General features: G+C 38.0%; 1 protein-coding gene across 9 annotated transcripts in view; it reads left to right on the top strand.

The window, feature by feature from the left end:
- The first annotated feature begins 538 nt into the window (after positions 1 to 538).
- The window catches only part of LOC101737198 (dynactin subunit 1), a 49749-nt gene continuing 24112 nt past the window's right edge, over positions 539 to 26175 (top strand). For 3 of the 9 annotated variants that reach the window (XM_038020069.2, XM_038020065.2, XM_038020061.2), the window contains exons 1-14: positions 566 to 759; positions 834 to 1042; positions 2838 to 2971; positions 5904 to 5954; positions 8749 to 8805; positions 12636 to 12741; positions 13328 to 13444; positions 15794 to 15991; positions 16452 to 16662; positions 20061 to 20206; positions 20902 to 21081; positions 22892 to 23026; positions 23436 to 23568; positions 25725 to 25946. In XM_038020069.2, the coding sequence (XP_037875997.1) occupies positions 866 to 1042; positions 2838 to 2971; positions 5904 to 5954; positions 8749 to 8805; positions 12636 to 12741; positions 13328 to 13444; positions 15794 to 15991; positions 16452 to 16662; positions 20061 to 20206; positions 20902 to 21081; positions 22892 to 23026; positions 23436 to 23568; positions 25725 to 25946 (1867 nt within the window). In that variant the 5' untranslated portion in view covers positions 566 to 759; positions 834 to 865. Of the gene's footprint in view, positions 760 to 833; positions 1043 to 2837; positions 2972 to 5903; positions 5955 to 6693; positions 6727 to 8748; positions 8806 to 12635; positions 12742 to 13327; positions 13445 to 15793; positions 15992 to 16451; positions 16663 to 20060; positions 20207 to 20901; positions 21082 to 22891; positions 23027 to 23435; positions 23569 to 25724; positions 25947 to 26175 lie in introns of all 9 variants that reach the window. The other 6 variants (XM_038020062.2, XM_038020063.2, XM_038020066.2 and 3 more) reach the window with 6 other exon arrangements.

Here is a 26175-nt window from a genome sequence, read left to right as displayed (position 1 = left end):
TCTGGAGGAAGTTCTAATCCCACTCCTATGAGTTTGAACACAGAAATGTTTTGGGGCCACATTTCAAAAATGACGAAGGCTGATAGAACTAAGTAGTATCCGCACTTGGTTGATTTTGCAAAGGCCATGATGATTTTGCCTATGCCTAATACAGCTTGTGAGCGCCTATTTTCTCAAATAAGAAACAAAAAAAAACTTGCGGAACAAATTTAAAAATGAACATATTGCAGCTATTCTACATGTCAAACAGGCAGTTAAAGAACAAAGTGGATGCGTCAATTTTACGCCATCAAAAAATATGGTAAAGGCAGCACAAAGCTCGACAGTTCCATATAAAACATGGGCGCCACAGAAATTTTGAAGTTATAATTTGTTAATAAATATTTGAAATTGCCTTTTTTATTCTTTTAAATCCTCGTAAAAATGATGACCTTATCTATTAGCAGAATTTTGGAATTATTTATAGAAACTAAGCAGATTTTAGCAGAATTTATACGAGTAACTGGCATAATGTTCGATTTAAATCTGGTCACACTGGCGATTGCTCATCCGTCAATTTGACGTTATTGTGTTGATATGTGTCAAACGAAAATGCGAATACAAATTCATTAGAAAATCTGCAATAAAATACGTTTTTTATTAAATACGATTATTAAAATCTAGAATATAATAGCAAAAGAAATTTTGAATAAAATTATGAGCAAATTCTTAAATACTAAATACACAGTATTAATTTAAGAGCCGTGTATTCCAAATAAGGTATACATTATGGCTTTTTGACTTATAAAATAAATTTGAAAGAACATTGTATTTTTTTATTCATTGTTTTTCAGTTATATTTTCTTAAGGGAAGAATACCTTAAATATGTCCGATAAGGATTTAACTTTGGGGCAGCGGGTGATGGTCGTCGTTAAAGACGTGAAAGGCACAGTTGCTTATGTTGGATACCCAACATTCGCCACGGGGAAATGGATCGGCGTGATCTTGGATGAACCGAAGGGAAAAAACAACGGTACAGTCCGTGGTCACGCTTATTTCACTGTAAGTATTAATCAAGTTAAAATTATCGTTAAATAATTAAAAGAGAAAGTTTGTAACTCCTAATTTTTTTCTAACTTATTGTATTCCGATGGTGAATAATTATTTTTAAATATTGACAACTTAACAAAAGCTAATGTGTGTCTTGATATTGGGAGAACCGATCAAAGCTTAAAGCAGTTCAATTGGTGACCTTTATATTTTTATTTTGGTGGTATATTTGGTGATTTTTTTCATTCTGTGACTGCAGTACTCCTATGGTCTCGTTTGCCTTATAAGGTGTTCTGCTAACTTTTATTGTTATGATTACATAATTTACATAAAATTACAGTCTAGTCTTGTACCTTAAGTATAAGCTGAAAAATAGCCATACCTTAATTTGTATAAAATATTTTTTTGCTGATAATGTACATGTAATGTTAAGAATTTTCAATCTGTTACGTAGATTTGATTTTACCACTCCGAATATTGTTAATAATGGTATATATACCGCAACAAACAAGCTGTTACTTTCACAGAATAAAAAAAAAAAACTCTTGAATCTGAAGATTAGACTACCTATTGTATAATTGTATAATAATATCTGCCTGTAGACTGTTTTTCAAACGTCGTTACGCGTCAAAGTTAATTGTGTTTTGGTGTGCGATAAAGTATAATATCTTTCTTTCCACCCATTCACCTACCTCCCACCCTTCAAATCGAAATACATTACTGCTTCACGGCAGAAATAAGAGGGGTGGTGGTACCTACCCGTGCGTACTCCCAAGATATCCTACCACCAGTAATTATGCAAATTATAATTTTGCAGGTTTAATTTTTATTACATGATGTTATTCTTTCACTGTGGAAGTAAATAGTGAACATTTGTTAAGTATGTATTTCATTAGAATAATCGGTACCTGCCTGTGGGATTCGAACATCGTTGCATTGTTAGATACAAATGCACCGGACGTCTTATCCTTTAGGCCATAAAGACTTTTTATGACATCTCTACCAGTTATCAAAAGGGTGATGCAAAAGAGTGTAGTAGGTGCATTGGTTGAATAATTTAAAGAAATTAGATGGTATTCAGTATATGAATTATGCTTATGAAACGAGCACATAATATAATAAAAATTAATAGAAATGAATATTATGATAAATATATTTATTTAATAAATATACCTAATAGGCACCATGTAATACCTCTGTTTGTTTATGTTTTCTGTCTATATAGATAATACTTTAATATGATTAATTATAGTTTCAAGTAAGATTGCTTTGGGCTTATCGACAGATTCTATTAAAGCCTTTAGTGTTATCTTATACCTTTAAACGAGCAATTCTTGTATATTAATATATATGTATATAATCTGAATCTCGGAAACGGCTCCAACAATTTTCATAAAATTTAGTATACAGGGGATTTCGGGGGGCGATAAATCGATCTAGCTACGATTTATTTTCAGAAAATGTTGTTTTATTCGTGTTTTCATAATCAACTCTTCCCGACATCTATTGGCGAATAATAATACTATTTTTCTTAATTGAAGGCAACTAACCGCATTAGAGACACAACAAGATGGCGTTATCAAAAAAAAAACCGAGCAAAGCTCGGTCATTATCTAGTATCATTTAATATTGAACCAAAGCTTGATTTGGGCACTCCAGTATTATCTCATTGATTTTTGCTATTAAGAGGTATATTGAAAGAGAAATTCGTTGATCAAAATCTACCCTTCATAGAAGGTGCACATTGCAAATTAACGTTTATCGTGTTAATGTGGAAAAATTAAAATGGTCATACAAATAATTTCAGTGCGATGAGAATTTCGGTGTCTTCGTCCGTCCTGCCCAAATACAGCTGCTGGACGCCGATGACAATCCGATGGAGACATCCGTCACTACCCCCTCCGGGGACACCAAGACCGCTCTTGGTAGGAGATTGAGCAGGTATGTAACTGTACTTAAGTTCTAAATATTATAAAAGACTAAACGAACCTCAAAAGTTAAAAAATTTTTATTATCCGTATTTAATGTTTGTATAATGATAAACTGAAAATCATAGAATAAAAGTTATGTTTTAATGGGTGAACTAGTGTAATAGCTTGAAAAATTATTTGCAAGGCAAAATGTAGCTGAAAAATCTATCACTAGCATGTAAATGAACCGTTATGTCACAGATTAGTATATTACTCGGAAAGTGATATGATAATTAAAAAAAATTGAGTAAAGACAAAAATAAATCTGATATAGACATTAGATGTGAGATCTTACGCAGTTAATATAGTCAACATTTTGCTTTGTGCTATTTTTGTGGTATTACCAATTTGGATTTATCCGTAGAATGTTTTCGGATTAATTAAAAGCATATAAATTATAACGGAGCACGGAAATGGGTGTCATTTTAGGAATCACTTTAGGTGAGATAGATTTAATATGTCAAATTCTATTTCATTAGTAATTAGTCCTACGTCTGTTTGCTTGATAAATTTTGACAACAATATAATAGTTAGTTAAACATATATGGGATTTTAGGTAAAATTATATTTAAAAACTTAATTTCTGTTCTAAGAAATTCGATTAATGTAAAACAAATAGCTTATTAAGTCACTCGCCAAAAAGTCCCGCGTATCAAGCTACGTTTGACAGACTATAGACATTTTCGAAAGTTCTGTTAATAAAAATTGTTTAAAAGATGACTAATAAACTAGATAACTAAGTAATAAGGTAATAAACGCATAAGCGCCCCCATAAAATCAGAATGGAAAAGGAGGGTGGTTAGAATAGACAACAGCATTATGTAAAATATATATCTCGATATTAAAGCCACATTTCGATTTGGAATTAATTCCCATATATTTTTTGAATTAATGTTCCTTCGCGGTCTATCTAATGTATAATTTAGCCAATAATTTAAATTTATTTTTATCCGAGTTGTTTAAACTTAAAAAACTGATTTATTTCTCAATTATATCAATCTTCGGCAAATAAACAATTCATAAAACCGACCAATAGTTATGTGTCTAAATTTATCAAGAAGCGACGGATAAGGTATTAAATAATGTAGGGTAATTTTTTTTCTAGATTAACATGAACTCTGAGCTTAATCTTTCATTCATGGTTTCGATAAGTTAAACGTTGGTGAATCTAAATAATGTATCTAAATAATAATAAAACTTTGATCGCACTAGAGCTAAATGTTTTAGATAAAGATAAAGATAAAGAAGCCTTTATTAACAACCTTAATTCATATTTAGGTACATACTATTCTTTTTTTTTTCTTTCCATTTGACATCGGCTAAGATTGTTTTGCTTTCGCATAGGCCTCCCCCAAATCGTGCCATAAGTTCCGGTCGTGGCATTTCCTCTTCTACGTAGAGTCTGCAATAACGTTGTAGATAATGACCATTAAAATTCCTTAATTTTCTTCTTCTTTTTAACGTTTTCCGGCTTAGAGCCAGAGTCCGCTTTCCTAATTAAATTGTTCCACTTTGCCCAGTTTTCGGCATCAAAACTCTTCTTAATACTTGGTGAAAATTCCTTCTCAAAATTAGAAATTTGAAAATGTTGTACTCTATACTAGATACATTCGTTGTATGCGCAACAATTTTAGGTATGGTAATTGTATAGACATTTAAGACAGAGTTTATATCGGGACCTAAATTCTTTGAGAAAAAAAAACAAAATCGTCGATGTATCGTCAAATCACACCCCGGTCGTCCATAAAAACATGAAGTATTTGAAAGATTGGGAATCCTGATCAGGATATTGGGATAAAGTACTGTAGTTAATGTTTTGTCATCGATCTTTGATACGTGTGCAAATATTCAAGTTAATCGGATGTCTTGAAGTATGATAGCGTTGAGAAATTCCGCAAGATCGATACAGGTCGACTTAATAAAAGCGTTTTAACAAATTGTCAATGCGTTCTATTTCAACGCGACTAATGAGTTTCAACTCTATGAGTTCTTGTTCTTGAAGATTCTATTAGCGCCCCCAGGTTTATGAGCAAGGACTGGATATAGTATCACGTTGTTATTCATTTGCGTTGAAAGTTACATAGATAGAAGGAGGTAAACCTAATAAAAGCGTTTTAACAAATCCTCAATCCGCTCTGTTTCAACGCAACAAAGGGGTTTAACTCTATGAGTTCTTGTTCTTCACGCTTCTATTACCGTCTCCAAGTTTATGAGCAGGTATTGTAAATAGTATTATGTTGCTATTAAGTTAATTGAAATATTTCGTTATATGGATAGAAGAGGTCGACCCAATAAAAGCGTTTTAACAAATCCTCAATCCGCTCTGTTTCAACGCAACAAAGGGGTTTAACTCTATGAGTTCTTGTTCTTCACGCTTCTATTACCGTCCCCAAGTTTATGAGCAGGTATTGTAAATAGTATTATGTTGCTATTAAGTTAATTGAAATATTTCGTTATATAGATAGACGCAGGTCGACCTAATAAAAGCGTTTTAACAAATTATCATTACGCTTTGTTTCAACACGACTAATGAGTTTCAAAAGATTATTTATTAAAGTATAAATTGCGGTTTCCCATTAATTCTTCTTCTCAATCGTATGCGCTCTTGGCAGAGTGGTCGTGGTCATCACTTCGGGTGGTGATTCGCTTCACCAGAAGGCGCCATTCCCATTAATATGTGTGATCAAATCTAGTTTATTATTTAGATATATTATTCAACATTAAGTTAGAATTTTTAATTGGGTTTTAGTGGCATGCGTTTTGGGTTTCACGTACTATGCGATAAAGGGTTAAATTCGTAATATTACTAACTATGAATATAAATCAAGTAAACTCGAGAAAAATCCGAGCAACCAAAGTCAAACAGTGATGTAGTTGTTAAACTGTTCAAATGCTATTTTTAGAGTGGCAACACCGAACTCAAATTTAGATCGAAAATGCGGTAAAGTTACAAGGTATATCAAATATTTTTACAATTTAAGAAGCTGCATAATGATGAGAAGTAGCGGCTAAAAGAATTGTTGCTAGTTTACCATATTTAAAAAGTCGGATCATTTAGTAAAAATAGAGGTCTCTTAAATAATAAAAATATTAATGTGTGTTTGTGTTGCCATATAAACAAATGAGTGTTGCTAAGGTGTTAAAATATAACGCTAGTAATAATAATTAAATATTCGAGTGATTTGTGTTTTTTTGTGTTTCATATTAATGATTAAATAAATTAGCTTAAGTGTGAAGCGAAATATTAATTTTCAGCTCAATCTAAAATCGGATTGTACTTTGTCAAAATTATCTTAACGCTTTAACTCTGCACAACTATAGTCCGATTGTATAGTTGGAGATGTTTGGTCTTTATTATTACGTTCTAGGGTATAGTTTAAAATTGATTTATCTAAAATTAAATCTTGCACGGTGAAAATGATAACGTGTTTCGCTTCGCTCTTAAGCTACAAGTGTCACTTAGTTGTAATAACATTTTTAGATTGTGTACGATTAAAATTATGTGTTCTTGCATAGAGATATGAAGTGGTGCGATTCTGTTTTCGATAAATCTCTCGTCATATGTGATCTTATTAATTTTTACTATAATGATAAACTGATAAGACCGATGTACCCACCTTCTCTATGCATGATCAATAGTGTGACGGTGTTAATTGAAAAAAAAAACAACAATGGTTTTTCTTTCTCTGCTAGTTTAACAGTGGCCCAGAGGTCTAGACCGACCACGTAAGTACCGGATTACAGTTAAAAGCACACGCTTGTAGAGCTTACGCACTTTCTAAACGAGACTGTGATGTTTTGATGACGTTGTCCCGTCAGTGCTGTGTGAAGTTTTCGTAATATGCGCGCTTTTCTAATCTAAAGCCCTCGGTTTTGACATATAAGTGATTCTCAAACGATTCGTAGGGTATTAGTAGATGGAACTGATGTCTTGGATTGTGGAGTCATGGCTGTCTGTGTATTGAATTTAGTACTGATAGCAAATTAATCTCCCTAAAGCAATACACTTTCTATTTCCGACACATAAATAGTGGCAATTTCAAAGAGCTTCTGAGACTCTTACATAGTAGATAAAGGGAGATTTTTACCTAATTCGAATCACTTCATTTGCAATAGCAATCCGAATTAAATAATTACGATTCAATTCAAACACAAAATCTTTTATTTCAAACTAACTTTTTACCGGGCCATCACTCGCGTTAAAGCAGTAAAAAAAAATTCAAGGATTTTTCCGGATACTAAAAAATCCTTATGTGTACCTTAACAGTGTGCATGCGAAATTTGTGAAAGTCAGACAAACAAAGAAACAGACTTTCGCATTCATAATAATTTTTTTTGCTTAGATAGATGGACGAGTTCATAGACCACCTGGTGTTAAGTGGTTACTGGGGCCTATAGACATTTACAACGTAAATGCGCCACCCACCTTAAGATATAAGTTCTAAGGTCTCAAGTATAGTTACAACGGCTGCCCCACCCTTCAAACCGAAACGCATTACTGCTTCAGGGCAGAAATAGGCAGGGTGGTGGTACCTACCCGCGCGGACTCACAAGAGGTCTTACCACCTCTTTTAGACTGGCGCAGCAAACTCCATCGGCTTTTTGGTTGCAGTCATAATTTTATACGAAACCCGTGACCGATTCATCACAGTCCTTTCATGGCATTTTAATCATAGAAATACTACGTTGTAATAATAATCAGTAATAAATAAAAACGTTGTCATGTCAATAATTATTACGTTAAAGTAATGTTACAATGAAATGTTCGTTGGTTTTTTTTTAAATCAAAGGGTGTTGTTTTCTACAGTATATCTATATATATAAAAGAACGTCGTGTTAGTTACACTATTTATAACTCAAGAACGGCTAAACTGATTTGGCTGGAAATTGGTGAGGAGGTAGCTTAGAACCAGGAGAAGGACATATGACTTTTTATCACGCTCCAGTGGGACGTGACATGAAACTAATATGGAATAACAGAACGCAACTGACAGCTAAACGTAATGTAGTCTATGATTAATTATAAGAGAATTTTGAAGTTGACCGGTTGATGTATTTGTTTCGATTTTCTATTAGCTTATTGTGCCGAGATAGGTAATCATTAAGAAAGCCATGCCGGGACAAATAAAAAATTGACCTTGATAAAATCAAAAGTCTGCTCATTTATTGGCTCTAAGGCGGAACAAAGTTCGCCGGGTCACCTAGTATTATATAAAATACAGTTCAATTGTTATCTCATTGATGGCAGAGAATGCTTTGTGGCCATAATTACCACTAGAATCGGTCCAGTGACCAAAGATCATACGATTAATGAACGTTTTGACAACAACAACAATATAACTAAACGGTTTTTCAAAGATAAAGTATTTGCCGTGCCTCTAATTAATTACAAAGTAGTTTTGTAATCAAAGTTCGCAGAAAGTTCTCGAATAACGTTTAAAAGGATCTTTAGTCCGCTGATTGATTTTTCTTTATTCAAACCTTCTGTCAAAGTTTTTTATGAATATATATTTAAATTGTGTTCTGTTTAAGATGTTTTTAATTAAATATTATTAAATAATAACTATTGAACAGTAAACATTAACCCTCCTTCTAAACATTGACCCTTTCAACAAACAAACGGATTTCCGAAAGGATCGAACATCCCTTTGATTTAAAAAAAAAAAACGAATCTTATTAACCGCTATCTTCACAACGGTATACCTACACGTAACTGACTAACTTCATGTTGATGTGTTTTCCATTAAGCGTGCGACGCAAGGCGTCACCCGCGCAGCCGAAGGCGGGATCTTTGTCAATGTCGAGGTAATAAATAACGTATGCGAACGAAATATGCACACGGGATGAATTGTTATGTGGCACGTGTAGTTTTTTTTCTTTTAGATTTTTACACGTGTCGATTTATGAACTTTTGATGAGGTCTGCCGACGAACGTGGTTTGTATAGATTTTCGAAGCAGCTTTCTCCTAAGAGGTACAAAAAGCTATATTGAAAGAGAGGGTAGTTTGAAAAAGCAAAAGTTTATAAATCGAACACACTGTAGTTGACACATGGTTGGATTGCCTATTAACGATGTCTAGTGGTTTATGTAATATACTTTATAATTGTCTATTTTGCTGTTATTAATACGCCTTCATATGTTCGATGTTTTTCAATGAATTTTAAAAACACGTCCGAGGTGAGGGTAATTCTGACAAAATTCAATGTAAAGTGAACTCTTTCACGAGTAGTATTGTGTATTCAATAGTTTTCAAGCAACGCTTTCGCGGAGCAATTACTTCTGAGTTGTCAGGTCTCCTTTGGACGCGCTCGGGCGGCTGTTAGCAAATCCCACCACTCCCGGCTGAGCCTTTGCTCGCCCACCTGTCCTGATGAAACTGGAAAGGCCTCTGGGCCACCAGTAATCTCTCATTCATAAAATATATATATATACACCGGAATGATCCCGTATTTCTGTTATTATTGGTGACAGTATGGTCACGCGCGGCTTTGCTTTCCGTTGAACCTCTTCTATATTCGTTGTAAATGTGAGGTAGTTGAAAAAAACAACTGCTACGGTTATATATACGACTGGTAGCCGTGCAGAGTTCATTCTCATTCGAGCTGTAGGATCGTTCGAGTCATGATACAATTGTATACGTCGGTTATGTATATGGTTGAATTAGAAATGACGCTTGTCAGTATGAGACTAAACTTAGACAGGGCTTTTTCTTAGTTTATCTCATAAATACAGAAATTATATCCGATGAGGATTAAAAAAATATTTTTTAAATTTAAAAAAAAAATCATTAAATGTTAAAATGGCATGTCCATATTATAATATCTCGACGCAAGTGTATAAAATCAATCTAACTACTCCGACCATTGCTCATAACCGTCGTAATAAAATCTTCGCGATTCACAGACCGTTGATGTCCTGTCGAGGACGTTGACTTTGAATACGAAACCGCTCTTGGAAGGGTTCAAATTAGTATCATTTAATCTGGAATTGCTACTGCAGTCCTTGTAGGGTGATAAAAAGGAGTTATTTCACCCAATTTGGAAATTCAATCGTATAGAGTAACAACGGCTTTTTTGCGCTTCAAACCGAATCGCATGTAGATTTGGGTACGATAGTGGAACATAGCACCCGTGCGAGCTCATAAGACGCCCTACCACCACGTTTTAAGGTTGATTTTCAAATGGGTCCGTTTCAAAATTGTAGAGCAATAAGGAAGTACGGTATTATTTTTGGTACGCGCCAAGATGTCGGTAAGTTGAACGTATGGTAATCGTGTTTGAACTGCGAAAGTAATGCACGGTAATTTGTTGGATGCACATGATTCACGCATCTTCTCTTTCCAGTGCCTTATCCTAAGCGTCTAATTTTAAATGTCTTTTAAAAGGAATTAAAGTGATTTTACTAATGGGTTAGAAGTGAGCAAGCCCAATTATGCTAAGCAAGTGCTAAATGAGCTAGCCAAATTATGTAACTTCTTCTATGACCCCAAAAATCAAGTAATTAAAGTGATTTTACTAATTGGGTAGAAGTGAGTAAGTCCAATTATACCAAGCAAGTGCTAAATGAGCTGGCCAATTTATTTAACTTCTTCTATGACCCTAAAATCACCCTAGTTGCTTTTGTCTTAAGAATCACTATGGTTTGTATGCACAATTCATTCCTTCTTTTCCGCTTCTGTTCTAATTTGCAATGGATCTTGTTTTAATGTAAGGGATTCGGATTTTTCAACGTACTATGACAAGTTAAGGTGCGACATAGTAGATTTTACAAAATTCAGTATAACGTAACTTACCCACGTGTGACGTCATTTGGGACACGAAAATTAACGACGAGCTAACTTATTACTTATATCTGGCTAAGCGTCATGTATTATCAATAGATAGTATAATTATACACAACGTTTAGCCCCATATATGGCGTCTTGTGACGTCTTGTTTGTCTTGACTAGAAACACAATGGTTAATTGAACATATAGATTAAAATTATCAGTTTTTATCCTGGTAACATTGATTGAGGTAACAGGCCAAAATAATGAAATTATAGTATTGTCATGGGAAGGTTTTTTAAGTGACCCTCCTCTTTAACTTGGCCATAGTATCGGCTGCCCAGAGCCTGGGCCCACAAACTGTTCTTTTTGCATTTTGCTTCATGTGAAACATATAGTCATAGATGTCAGATTTCACTGTATGTAAAATAGAGCCTCTTCGTAATTAATATGCTTGTCTAGAAAATGTGAATAGCCCTTTACAGCGGTGAAAATTATCGTAACTACCAGAATCTTTATCGTTTCTTAAAACCGGTTCATTGGATCTGTTGATATTAATCAAGAAATCTTTTAAATGTAATTCGAGAGTAAGTGATATTGCTTTTGTGTCCGAAAACTGTAGAAGAATTAGATTAATGTGGTTATTCACCTCATCCCGGATCAAAATCTCGACTTATTCAGTCCCTCAAACCGGAATCAATGCTTAATTATACAAGTCAATTTTTTTTTATTTTTTTTTTATTGCCTAGATTTGTGGACGAGCTCACAGCCCACCTGGTGTTAAGTGGTTACTAGAGCCCATCGACATCTACAACGTAAATGCGCCACACACCTTGAGATTTATGTTCTAAGATCTCAGTATAGTTACAACGGCTGCCCCACCCTTCAAACCGAAACGCATTACTGCTTCACGGCAGAAATAGGCAGGGCGGTGGTGCCTACCCGTGCGGACTCACAAGAGGTCCTACCACCAGTAAAATATGACGTATGTGTTCTTTATATGACTGTTCTAATTGTATGTGTTTAGTTTCTTATGTGTAAATTAAAGCACGTCAATCGTAGTTAGCATAGACTTAAAAAAATCCTTATTAGGGACAATATGTCCGGTGCTTTTAAAGCTTTGTAAAAAGCCTGGTAAGAAGGCAGAGTGATAGATCGGTATGTGCGCTTCGAAACGAAATAGAAACTTTTGGGGAAACGCTTAATGACGGACATTGATATTGACCGAATTAATCCTTAAAGCCTTACGCTGGTCAAACAATGTTATTGGGTCAGTGAGTTCTGAAGACTTGGAATCTTTTTAGACAGGTCATAAGATGATCAATTCAGAAACCACAACAGTAAGGAACTGCCTGTAAAATTAACAGATGGGTATGTGTTCGTTGAATGCCAAAAGTTGAGAAAAACTAGTGACAATGTCGTTCAATTTAAAATACTTTTTAAAATTATTAATTTTAATTATTACTTAATTAAGTCGTTTTTTTTATTGCTTAGATGGGGGGACGACCTCACAGCCCACCTGGTGTTAAGTGGTTACTAGAGCCCATCGACATCTACAACGTAAATGCGCCACCCACCTTGAGATATAAGTTCTAAAGTCTCAAGTATAGTTACAGTGGTAGTATATTTATGGTGGTTGCATAGGATTATTTCGCTTTCCCATTTGGACGTTCAATTTTAAATGGCGGCTACCTCATAAACCGTACATTGTTTTCTGAGAGGGTAGTCGTCGAAAAACAATTACGAAATTCTGAACGAATAGTTCTATACAACATCGGGGTCGGTGTAAAATTTTCGATCACAGAATCGCTACGTATCACTCTGCCGCATCAAGTTTCGTATATGTTGAATGATTCTTCGGTGTTTCAGTTCTCGCACCTCGCTGGCGAGCAGTCGGCAATCGTTGACGTCATACGCTTCGCCAACAACCGAAAGGGCATCTTCGCCTGAGGCGAAAAGAGCGTCTTTTGTCGAGGTATACCCGATAAGGCATTTGTCACTATTTGTCCCCCCCCCTTGTCAGATCTTGAAGCAGTTTAAAAAGTTGTCAAAGAAAACTGACATGAAACGTTCACGTGTAACTTCAGTGATGAAGGTATAACTAACCAGCGAACGAAATTCAACCTCAATTCCTGGTACATGAAGACTTAGATTCATGTTATTACCTAAAAATTTTGCCAAATCAAGAACTATTTCTTTCCACACACAAAGGGAAAATGGGTTTTTATGAAAAAAGGCTTGAATTAAATTCTTAATTGATAATTTTTACACCTTTGCCTATTTAAAAATGGATATTAAAAATCGTGCCCGTGATCACTTGGCACTCCATTCATAGCAGATTCATTATCTTCACAGTCTCCCCTTCATAACGTTCTGGTTTGTATGTTAGGACAGCATGTGCACAATAACTTGGACCTGATGATGATCCAAGGTCCTCCACCATCATAAAACCACTTTAACTCAAGTAGCAAAATCGGGAGAGGCTCACCTCCAACTGGTTTCTGCTACGCTGTAAACTTCGGAGAAGAGAGTGAGTTTGAATTTGAAAATTTAATTTTCAGACTGGTTTCGTCGAGACCCTCACTCCGCAGTACACACCAGGTCAGAGCATAACGTCCCCACAGCCCGTTCCTTCGTCCGTTGAAGATAAGCTGGCCAACCTTCAGGCCCAGCAAGAGGTAAGCTGTACTGTGGTTTTCTTTATTTCGTAGTGAGAAACAGTGGTGAGCCTGGTACACTCATGCAAAGAATCGCCAACTGTGACTTGACTTGGTCGGTCGATCGCATGGGCAACCTTCTACGTGGTCTGGTACCTTCCACCTTGCCCTGAGCCACAAGGCACTCTTTGGAGTCATTCCCTCGCCGGGAGATATGTCCAAAAAATTATAGTATGTGCCCATGCACGATCGCCGAAAGAGGCTGCTTAATGCCCGAGAAGTGGCGATTACTTGTGAGGCGCATAACATCTGCCCACAGCAATGATACTGACGACTTCACTGACAAGAGTGATACGACAAACGAAAGTGAGAAGCAGTAATGCGTTTCGGTCTGAAGAGTGGAGCAGCTGGTGTACTTGTAGGGACCACAAATGTCCCTACATCATTCGGGGTCACGTCTTGGTCACCAGTGTTGAGTCTCTATATCGGGCAAGGGTTAATTAGACACGTGTTCAGTTAAGTGACTAACGTGTATTGGGATTACAACCTAACGTGCTATCGACAGCTCGACAAACCCGAGACTGACGTACCATCACTGCAATATAATTACCGCTAACACATACATATAATTATTAGTGGCTATGGAGACATTTGTGGTCCCTATACACTCTTAAACCTGAGACTTTAGTACCTAGGTCTCAACATGTGTGGCGGCATTTAATTAGTTGACATCCAAGAGCTTCGGTAAGCGGGTAATATCAGGTGGACCTTGGGTTCGTCCAACCATCTAAGACTTAAAAAAACTGCCCCGAAATTGGATCCCTCTTATGTGTAATTAGACGTTATTATATGAAGATTTTAACCACAAAAAAAAAGCCAAAATATTCGCTTTATTTCGGCCATAATGACACGCTTTACGGTTCGAAGGAATCTAGGTATTAAAATGGGATTGTAACAGCGACCTTATGATAATAATAATAACTGACATGACGTAACTGATATGACATGTCCTTCTTCAAACGAGGCTTGTGGAGAGTATTAAACGGTAGGCAGCGGCTTGGCTCTGCCCCTGGCATTACTGAAGTCCATGGGTGACGGTAACCACTCACCATCAGGTGGGCCGTATGCTCGTCTGCCTACAAGGGCAATAAAAAAAAAACTGGGAAAAAATCAAGCACGGCCATCCAATTCCTGCTCCAATTTAGGATTCCCTACGTTATGGGTACCAGAGACTGATAAAAATACGATTAAATATATTCGACGCTTGAAAGGCAAACGTGACTAAGCGACAATATCTGCTTTGTACATAAATGATAGGCAATAACCATATTCGATGCGCAAAAAAAATATATTTCTAGGTCTATTAAAATCATTTCAATCCTACAGCTACTAGCTAGATTCTACTACAGCTAGATTCGTTAACATAAATTTTGTTTTCAGGTATTTCAACTTTAAATTAGTCTACTGTAAAGTTCACGCATTGTCGCTTAGTCACGTTTGCCTTTCAAGCCTCGAATTATACATATAATGACATGGAGTACTTCAGAATGAATAAACAATTAAAGGCTTAATTGCATTTTCTGTTATGTTTATAACAAGAAAACAATATTTAAAGCCCTTAATCTCTTTAAAAATTCATATTAAAAATTAAACAGTAAACAGTATTAATAAACTATACATGGCTGAGCTGTATTTTTCTGAATGATAGACTTCTTCACTCCATGACACTGAAAGAAAATCTTTTTTAAAAACTAAAGAGTTTTAAATAATAATAATTTTTCTTTACATACATATATGGATAATAAACACTCAGCCAAAGAGAAAACAAAACTGTTAATCACACGAATGTTTGCCTGATGTTGGAATCGAACTCAGATTTAAATTGTAGATGTCTATGGGCTCCGGTAACCACTTAACACTAGGTAAGCTGTGAGCTCGTCCACACATCTACGCAATAAATAAAAAAATGTGTGTGTGTGCAAGTCACACACGGTAGAAGTGAAACTTATAAAATATAAAAATAATCGCAATTGTCAACCGCTCCGCGGTGCAATGGAGCAGCCCCTCTCTGTGGAAACCGCCTGCATGATCACGGTATCCCGACGCCAGGTAGGTATGATTTAGCAAGAGAAATACGAGAACGTCTATCGACTCTAACATCTCGTCACCGCGATTCAGGAATTGTTGAATTTACGTGCAGCTACATCTGTTGATAGCACACTAAGTAGAAATCAAATAAACATGGCGCGTAACGGAAGAAATTAAGATGGCGCGTAACCGAAAAACGTTACATACGTTTTTTCCTCCCTACGTCGATAAAGAATATTCACTTCAAAAATAAAAAATAAAAACGCTTCACTCGAATTACAGATAACCCAACTGAAATCCGAAGTCGAAGACCTGAAAGAGAAACTGGAGACCGTCAAGGTTCGACGCGCCGAAGATCGGGAGAAGCTGCGCGAGCTGGAGCGTCTGAGGCTGCAGCTGGAGCAGGCGAACGAGTTCAAGACCAAGATCATGGAGTCTCAAGCTCAGCTGCAGAGGGATCTCCAGCGAGCGAAACAGGAGGTAGGTGTCGCATCCGAACTCGCCAGAGACCAAACTCTCTTTCAACTCACACAGCGTCTTATACACACAATCCAAAATTTCATATTTAATGTCTCTTATCTATAAGACGTTAGTATTACTTGTTCACCGACGAATCTTGGAGTTTCTCAATATACATATATATATTTTCCTAAGCTGTTAGCCTTGCGTGGCTGTGTCTACGTAACCTAACAAGTAGGTGAGCTTACGGGGCTCAAACCTGACGACGGATGAGTTTCTCGCCGAATCTTCTCAGTGGGTTTCCGATCCGGTGGTAGATTCTGCGAAGCACCGCTCTGGCTAGGACTATTGTTAGTAAGGCCTCTTGGTTTGAGTCCCGAGAGCTCACCTACACGTTACCCTCTCAAGGCTATCATCTAAGGCAGGGAAAAAAATGGGACTTAAATATTGAAATGTCCTCAGATGTTCGTTCCGTTGTCAGGTTCGCGAGGCCCAAGAAGCTCTAGAGGTCCACAACGACGAAACCGCCGAACTGTCGGAGGCGGCAGAGATGGCGGCCCTCGACAAGGAGATGGCGGAGGAGCGAGCCGAGGCCCTGCAGATGGAGTTGGAGCAGTGCCGGGAGAAGCTGGAAGAGGCCACTCTCGACCTGCAGCTGATGAAGGCCGAGATGGAAGCCGGCGGGAACATTCGTGAGTACTTTTTTTTTTGAGGGTAGTTGGAAATTTTGGGTTTTTTTTATTGCCATTGTAGGCAGACGGGCACACGGCCCACCTGATGGGGAGTGGTTACCGTCGCCCATGGACTTCAGCAATGCCAGGGGCAGAGCCAAGCCGCTGCCAGCCGAAACAAAACAAAACTCAACAACAAAAACCGTTGCTTGGGCGGTCAGCAAAACAATATTCAGATTATAATTACTTTAAATGTCACTAAACGGATTAATGATACAATATTCAGATTATAATTACTTTAAATTTCACTAAACTGATTAATGAAATAATATTTGTGGAGTTTGCCCCTGATAATTATTAATTCCTTCCACTTTAGTCAATACTTAATGTATGAAGTATATAAATTAAAAAAATTAAAGGGATAACGTATGTAGTCATTCCTTAACATCAAGATTAATATAACATATATATTGACCTCTAAATTTGATATGAAATAATCAAAAGTGGACCTTAACACGTTAAAAATAAGGCACATTCTGCGATATTCATAGAGATCGGTTTTGTGCGGTCAATATGTATGCTTATAATAACAAAGCATCTTCAGTTCTGCTCGTGAGCACACAAGTCTTACTTACTTATGATTATTTATGCTTTTTGCTTTGCTATTGTCTTTATTTATATATTTATTTATGATTTTATTAAATATTATTATTTCACTGTAGAATAATAGTATGGGGTGTCTAAAAGAAAAGTGGTAATTGGGGTGCAATTAATTATCTTTGATTAAATGCTATGTTTTATATATTTTTTTTCCATGTATTATAAAAAAAAAAAGTCGTCGTGGCCTAAAGGATAAGACGTCCGGTGCATTCGTATCGAGCGATGCACCGGTGTTCGAATCCCGCTGGCGGGTACCAATTTTTCTAATGAAATACGTACTCAACAAATGTTCACGATTGACTTCCACGGTGAAGGAATATAACATCGTGCAATAAAAATCAAACCCGCAAAATTATAATTTGCGTAATTACTGGTGGTAGGACCTCTTGTGAGTCCGCACGGGTAGGTACCACCGCCCCGCCTATTTCTGCCGTGAAGCAGTAATGCGTTTCGGTTTGAAGGGTGGGGCAGCCGTTGTGACTATACTGAGACCTTAGAACAATATCTCAAGGTGTGTGGCGCATTTACGTTGTAGATGTCTATGGGCTCCAGTAACCACTTAACATCAGGTGGGCTGTGAGCTCGTCCACACAACTAAGCAATAAAAAAATAATAATAATAATAATTTTAATGTTACTTTATAGATATACACAAAGAAATTTTCAATGTACGTACATACAACATTACATTTAAAATGAGAACACGTTATTTTCATTATGTTGTAAATTCATTTTGTGAACATTTATTTTCTATGTAGTCTATAGGTTGTTGGTTTAAAAAATAACCAAGTTGAACTGTTTTCATGTGTGCTGTGTGTAAGTGTGAAAGAGACGACTATATTATTGAATGTTTCAATTGTAACGGTTGTTGTTTGTAAATGTTATGATGCGTCCTTAATGCATGACCACGTTCTTCGTACTTTCGCGAAGCTTTTAATATACGGATCGCGGTGTATTGGTGCTGCTGGAAGTGATTTGGATGGCTTTAAACAGAATGAGATCAGTAAATATGTTGGATGGTGTTAAGTAGAATGAGACCAGTAAATATGTTGGACGGTGTTCAACAGATTGGAACCAGTAAATATGTTGTTCAATTACGAATTCAACGTCCACGCAAATTCTTATTTTCTCTCTCGATGATGATAACGATGATGACTTAAGAATAAAATTATATTCGAAATACGATCAACATCTCTCGCTGTCATGACTAGTATGGATATAGGAATGTACAGGTGGTAGGACCTCTTGTGAGTCCGCGCGGGTAGGTACCACCACCCCGCCTATTTCTGCCGTGAAGCAGTAGTGCGTTTCGGTCTGAAGGGTGGGGCCAGCCGTTGTAACTATACTTGAGACCTTAGAACTTATATCTGAAGGTGAGTAGCGCATTTACGTTGTAGATGTCGACGGGCTCCAGTGACCACTTAACACCAGGTGGGCTGTGAGCTCGTCCACCCATTTAAGCAATAAAAAAAAAAAATGTAATAATCGAATCGAATAATCTATGCTACGAATTCTTCAGTTTTGATTGATTCGGTGGTGCAGTAGTTAGCGGCCTTGACTGTGGCGTCGAGGGTCGTGGATTCGATTCCCGCATCGGGCAAACTTTCGTGCGATGTACAAATTTGTTTGCTCTTTATGTATATATTTTATTTAAACGGATATAAGTATGTATGTCAGTCTGGTACCCATAACGAAGGGAATTTGGGGCCGGATTACCGTGTGTGATTTGTTCCCAATTATCTATTTATCTATTATGTATTATTTATGATGTCTATCTATCTATATATCTATCAGCCCACAGCTGTCCACTGCTGGACATAGCCCCCCTCCCCTCAAAGCCTCGCCACAACGATCGGTCCTGCGCTGCTTGTATCCAGCGGATCACCACCGCTTCATTATTTATTATTATTCAGTATCGGCCTTACTTTTTCTGGAGACCTAAGAAAAAATGGATGGATTGAAAGACGATATGCGTAAGAGGGGACTGAGCGAAGTAATGGTATATAACAGAGGAGTATGGAAGGAGAAAGCATGTTGCGCCGACCCCAGGTGACTGGTGAATGATAATCCGTCTTTCGTTTTCATTGAATACAAAGATTGACCGTATAATAGACAGCGTATTCCCTTCGGTAAACGCGAGTCGTATAAGTATTTAAAAAAATAACTCATGCGTCAGTCGTACTCTTTCTTTTTCTTCTTTGTCCCCACCTTATCCCACTAGGTGGGGTCGGTACAGCTACTTTTTGTCTTCAATTCTCTTCTATCAGCCGTCATCTTAACACTCATTCCTCTTTCTCTGGTATCACGTAAACCGTAAAGTTCTTGAAACGTTGCAAATTATAAAATTTAAAAACTAGTTTTAATGAAAAGTAAATTTTTTTTTTGTTAAAATATCTATTACGTGCATGTTTCTTTTTTTTTTAAATTTATTGTTTTTAATTTTTATTTACGCATTGTCTTTTGTTTTTTGTGTGTGTGTATTTGTTTTTTTGTTTTCTAAATGTCTCCCTGGTATTACATTTCATTTGTTAATAAAGATAGTCGGGTATTATTCCAACCAAAAAAAAATGAAAGATATGTACTTTGCGTATTGAATAAATAAAATTTGATATTGGCTTTTAGTGTTCTAAGAGGGTAGATGAAAATTTAGTGAAAGAGAAATTACGAACTACCCTCATTTCGGATTCACACGAAACCCAGGGAGGCAGCGCATGTGATGTTATATTTAAACGTGGACTTGTGTGTGCGCGGGCTGAACAGAGCACCCGTACGCAGCCGCCGACAGCGGAGCCACGGGCTACGAGATGAGGCAGCTACAGCAACAGAACATCCGCCTCAGGGATACCCTGGTCAGGCTGAGGGATCTAACCGCGCACGATAAGCACGAAATGCAGAAGATGCAGAAGGTCAGTGCTGCAGGCTAAAAGGGCGACGGCAGAGCCTGGAATGTTAAAAAGAAAAATAAACAAAATCCCTGTCGACGTAATGAGTATTTGCTTGTGTTCGAAGCAGCCATCTTGCTTCTTAACATTGATATCTAATTTTGTGGTTTAGTGGTCAACGGGGCTCAAATACCGCGATGCTTAAGAGTAAATTCCATAGTACAACGATCGTTTAACCCTTCGAACCGAAATGCTTTACTGCTTCGCATCAGTATATAGGCAGGGTGGTGGTACCTACTCCTGCGGACTCACAACACGTCCTACCACCAGTAACTCGTGCCATTAGACCGGAATTAAATTTTAAAGTGAACAAATTCCACGATGGAGAAATAATACCTAGATGAAGATCAAATCAGACAATATTATGGATTTTCGTAATTACTGATGGTAGTACTACGCCGTCTCGCCTATTTCTGTCGTGAGGCAGTCATTTCCGATTTGCAGTCGTTTTTTTTTTTATTGCCCTTTTAGACAGACGAGCATACGGCCCACCTGATGGTGAGTGGTTACCGTCGCCCATGGACTTCAGCAATGCCAGGGGCAGAGCCAAGCCGCAGCCTATTGGATGGCGTCGTTGAAGTTGTGATGTCTAAGGACTTTAAAAATGAAACACCCTGCTATGAACACCCTGTATACGGTTATATCTTTGTTTGGCAAAGGATCTAGAGCATTACAAGTCTGAGATCGCGGAACTGAGTCGAACCAAGGAGAAGCTGTCCGCTCGCGTCGAGGAACTGGAGGCGCAGGTCAGCGACCTCCGCGAGCAGGTGGACGCGGCTCTGGGAGCCGAAGAGATGGTCGAGCAATTGGCCGAGAAGAAGATGGCCTTGGAAGATCAGGTGAGTGATCGGCGATGCGACCATTACTATATTCATTTTGTACGCGTCTTTTTTCCTATCTATTCTAGTGACCTCGAGGAGTCATACTAGGTTCACCGTACGAGTAGGTGAGCTCACGGGCTCAACCTGACTGAATTTGCCAACACTGACCCTAGCAAGTGCTTTGGAGAATCTACCACCGGATCGGAAACGCGACCCACTGAGAAGATCCGGCAAGAAACTCAGTGGGCTGTGTCTGTGGGTTAATTTACTCGCCGAGCCGTTCGTCGTTGGCGACGGGTTCGACGAGAACGGTGACCGGAAAATCTCTAGTGAACCACTTTAGTTCACGATGTATATCATTGACCCACGTAAAACCACAGGTAGATATGAGTCCCTCCCAAGATCGGTCATAGTGATCGTCTCCGCGTAAAATACGTACTGTAGATTGGGGGGAATCGGGACCCTTTCCAAATCCGACATAAATTTTCAATGGGTTCTTCTTAGGGTAATACCAATAAAATTGAGATGAAAATGGTTTCGGAGCGATGCCTTATTATATATAGTTCATTACAAAACATACACAAAAAAAATGTGATAGGAACTAAATATGTCATAATGATAAATAAAATATTACGAAAAAATAATTTGTTTTCAAGTAAAACACAGAGAATCGCACAGTCGATTGCGCATGGCGACGCGTCGCCACATAGTACACACTACTGCATAGACTGTATATATATACCATCATATAGCGTGGTGACGCGTCGCCACGGCATGCGTCGCCACGCCAGAAATCGGTTTTACGTGCGGCTATAGATGTTTCACATCAAAACTGAAAAAACTAACTTGACCCGATTCACCTTGACTTTGAGGTGAACCAGGTTACGTATGGCGACAATAGTTTCCCGATAGGGCTGGCACTATTTAGTTGTCAGGTAAGCACCTGTAACTATAATTGAGACCTTAGACCTTATATCTCAAGGTGGGTGGCGCATTTACGTTGTAGATGTCTATGGGCTCCAGTAACCACTTAACACCAGGTGGGCTGTGAGCTCGTCCACTCATCTAAGCAATAAAAAAAAAAAAAAAAAAAAAAAAAAAAAACCTAACTTTAGATAATTAACTTTTTAATATCTTTAATAAGTTACAAAACTTTGATGATTAAATTAAACTATTTAATATTCATAAACACTAAATAAAAGTCATTTTCAGTTCAATGAAGTTAAATCGGACAACTCAACAAAAGTATTGTGACAACCCAGATCTATCCCTATTCTGACTCTAGTCTCTATTCCTCCCGATCTACTGTATTGTCCTAATACGAGAACATCTTTTGACTCTTCACATTTTCGTTGATAGATGAGGGTAGTAAGAGAAATAGAGTCGTAAAGTTAAGTTAGACTTTTTGGCGGGAACGCGAGGAGTGGAGTTGTGTGATTTGTTTTATTTTGTCTATTTAGTGTTTCTTCGGGTTTAAATTTGTAATAACGGTGGTTTATTAACTGTTTAGTATCTGTGCAAGTGCACAAATGTGGGAAAATGAAACAAAGCCGCTGGACGTAACTTCTCGGGATCCTACAAAAAGTCCACTGACAAAAGTCTCAGTAAATGACCACCATTTTACTGAGATTATATTTCATCCCATATCGTCTCATTTCTTTTCATATAATTTCATCCCACTTGATTAATGTCTCAAATATAATCATCTTCAGTTCATTTCATCATTTTTCATAAAAATAAGAAAATAAATTAAAATACGACATAACTTAAAGGTCTTAGTTACCAGGTCATAAAATTCCTAAAATGAAGTTAAGTTATACGTGATCAGGTGGAACAGCTGAGGCAGGACGTATCGGAGCTGGAGGCCCTTCAGGAAGTCCACGAGCAACTGGTCGAGTCGAACCGTGAGCTCGAGATGGATCTGCGTGAGGAGTTGGAGATGGCTCACGCGGCCACCAGGGAGGTGAGTTGGGGTTGGGACTGATGAGAATCGCGCGCGAAAATTGAAGGGACGTTTAGTATTGCTTAGATTTTTTTTTTATTGCTTCGATGGGTGGTCGAGCTCACAGCCCACCTGATGTTAAGTGGCAAATTATAATTTTGCGGGTTTACACGATGTTATTCCTTCACAGTAGAAGTCAATCGTGAACATTTGTTAAGTACGTATTTCATTAGAAAAATTGGTACCCGCCTGCGGGATTCTAAAACCGGTGCATCGCTATATACGGACGCACCGGACGTCTTATCCGTTAGGCCACGACGACTTCTCAAAATCTAAGCAATAAAAAAGAGATATGTTCTGAATATGGTCAAAGGCACAAGCGATCTCTGTCTGGCGCCGCTCTCCTCCCCAACCTCTCAATCTCTTTCAGGCGATGAGAGAGAGAGAGGCAGTGTTCGAGACGATACTCGACCGCGACTCCACGATCCTCAAGTTCAGAGAGCTGGTGCAGAGAATGACCGAGCAGTACAACGAGTTGCGGAATCAGCTGGAAAACAAACAGGGTGTGTTTTTTATGTATACATTCTTCTTCTTGAGGTATTATTATAGGATCTGTGTTAATAATTGCATAGTTACATCCCTATAACACGAATGACTGTTATGCACTGAATAAAAACGTTAAATGCGTACTTAAAATTACGCATATAATTAATTGTATCTGATGGAGAGGCTAGTTACAGGGTGTTTTTAAAATAATGACATCAGCGTTGCTGACGCCATTCTCTTTATGATTACCATTCCCTTCCATAGTGACAATAATTAAGTCTCACTTTTTCGATGAATTCCATTTATTTTATTTCAAGTGTACAGCGACAACAACAGAGAGCTCCGCTCGGTTCGGCTGCTCGAGTCGGACTGTTTTGTGCGACAATAGTCACTTGTATAGTGGGGGTAGCTCAGTCATGAATTCTCTTGAATACCGTCCTAAATAGTTGTTGACATGCGTAAAATTAAGGAAACAGTTAACTTTAACTATTTTAGTTAACTAAATAGTGACGTTGGGCCGAAATATTATTAAACTGACAGTAGGCAGCGACTTGACTCTGCCCCTGGCATTGCTGACGCGCATGAGCGACGGTAACCAATCACCATCAGGTGGGCCGTATGCTCGTCTGCCTACAAGGACTAAGGTACGAAGGCAATAAAAGAAAAAAAAAGGTCGGAATAGCTTAGTTTAGTCGATTTACTTATGATGTCAATGTCAGTTGGTTGTCAAAAAAGGTGGAGGTTAGACGTTCCGTGGTTAATTAAGGCAATAAATGGCCGTTTTCCAATTACAGAGCATAATGCGAGTCAGTGACGCACAATGCCGAATTATGCTGAAGCTTAGTTGAGCATTATGCCGCATAATGCGCTCTCGTGCTGCAAAAATATCAACTATTGGTCCCCCGGTAGTCGAAATCAGACTATAATTAATTGAAATTATAAGTTTGTACACTATTATGATTCTATTGTCAAAGATATTATACTTCTATTATATAGTCACAGATTTCGCTAAGACTGTATGTACACTTTAGACAAATAATAATAAAGACAAACAATATTCAATCTATTCTCAATTTAACCACAGAGTAAAAGCAATAAGAAAAGTTTGACAATAAACAAATAGTATGCATGCGTGTGAGTGTCAAATACATGGTAGTGTGTTTAATGTTGATTCCACTTCGATAAAGCGGCACGACACGAGAACCCACTCATCGTGGCCGCCGGTAACTACATTCCCGATCCTGCGGACAGAATGGAAAGCAGTCGACATCGCCCAAAACACGACATCTCGGATCCTCCCGATCTACTAACGGTGCTTCTAGGTACTTCAAGCACTGGTCACCGTAAATTAACTCTCAGACACAGCCCACTGAGTTTCTCGCCGGATCTTCTCAGTGGGTCGGGTTTCCGATCCGGTGGTAGATTCTGCGAAGCACGGCTCTTGCTAGGGTTCGTGTTAGCAACGTCATTAGGTTTGAGCCCCGTGAGCTCACCTACTAAAGTTAGGGTTACGCTGAAATAGCCTCCCAAGGCTCTCAGCTTAGGTAGAAAAAAAAATTAAAAAAATAATAATTTTGATTTAATGTATTTTTTACGTATAACATAAAAAAATATTTGGATTCTGCACTCTTTCTCTATGTTCTCTATAAGTGTGGGAAATTTCATAGTCCTCCGTCCGCGCAATTTTCGTAAAAAGGGATACAAAGTTTTTGCTTCACGTATTAATATATAGATTGTGAAACAATTGAGGAAGTATTGCTTTATTCTAATAGGCCATTTGGGTATATAATGGGAGACGGGAGAAAGCGGAAATGTTGTAATTTATTTTCACATATTTTACGGAAATTGCTAAAGGCTTTTTGTAGAAAAGAGTACCTTATTAAAAAGTTTCTAACTGAAAAAAAAATTAAACAAAAATCAATACTCTAAATTAGCAGCAAAATAAATTTAAAGGGTTATTTATGAATGTTCTTAACTTATTAAAAACGTTATATGTGCGCGGGCTAAGATACCCGTACAGGTTATTTATAATCAAATTGCGTAATAGTCGGTATTTCGACGCTCCGCACTTTATTCGCATTTTAAGAGTCGATTTATCGACGGCTCGCACTCATTGGCTTGGTATCGTATTTTAATTTATAGTAGGTGATTTCAATAATGTAATAAATTGCAGAGTCGGAATCGCTCCGCCCCCGGCCGGAGAGCGAGAGCAACGGGGAGGGAGGGGAGGCTCCCCCTCGTTCCCCCCCGGCCGAGCTCACGTCCCTGATGGCGGCGTCGCGCGCCTGCACCCGCAGCGTGGACCTGCGCCTGCGGGCCCTCGACCTGGCGCAGGCGGGCGCCCGGGCCGACATGCTGGCTGCCTGCCTCCCGGACCACTTCATGCAGCCCTCAGGTGACAACAATGCTCTCAACTAGACATATTTTTTTAAGGGATTTTATGACCTGGTAACTGAGACCTTTAAGCCATGTCTTATTTAAGTGAAACTCCTTTATCGACGTAGGGAGGAAAACATGTATGTAACGTTTTTCGGTTACGCGCCATCTTCATTTCTTCCGTTACGCGCCATGTTTATTTTGCTGGCGGCCGGCGGCTGGACCGATTTGGCTAATTTTTGCCTTGA

Source organism: Bombyx mori, chromosome 24 (genome assembly GCF_030269925.1).
Source record: "Bombyx mori chromosome 24, ASM3026992v2".
Taxonomy (NCBI): domain Eukaryota; kingdom Metazoa; phylum Arthropoda; class Insecta; order Lepidoptera; family Bombycidae; genus Bombyx; species Bombyx mori.
The sequence above is the reverse complement of the archived record's forward strand: the minus strand, read 5'-3'. Positions and strand labels throughout refer to the sequence as shown.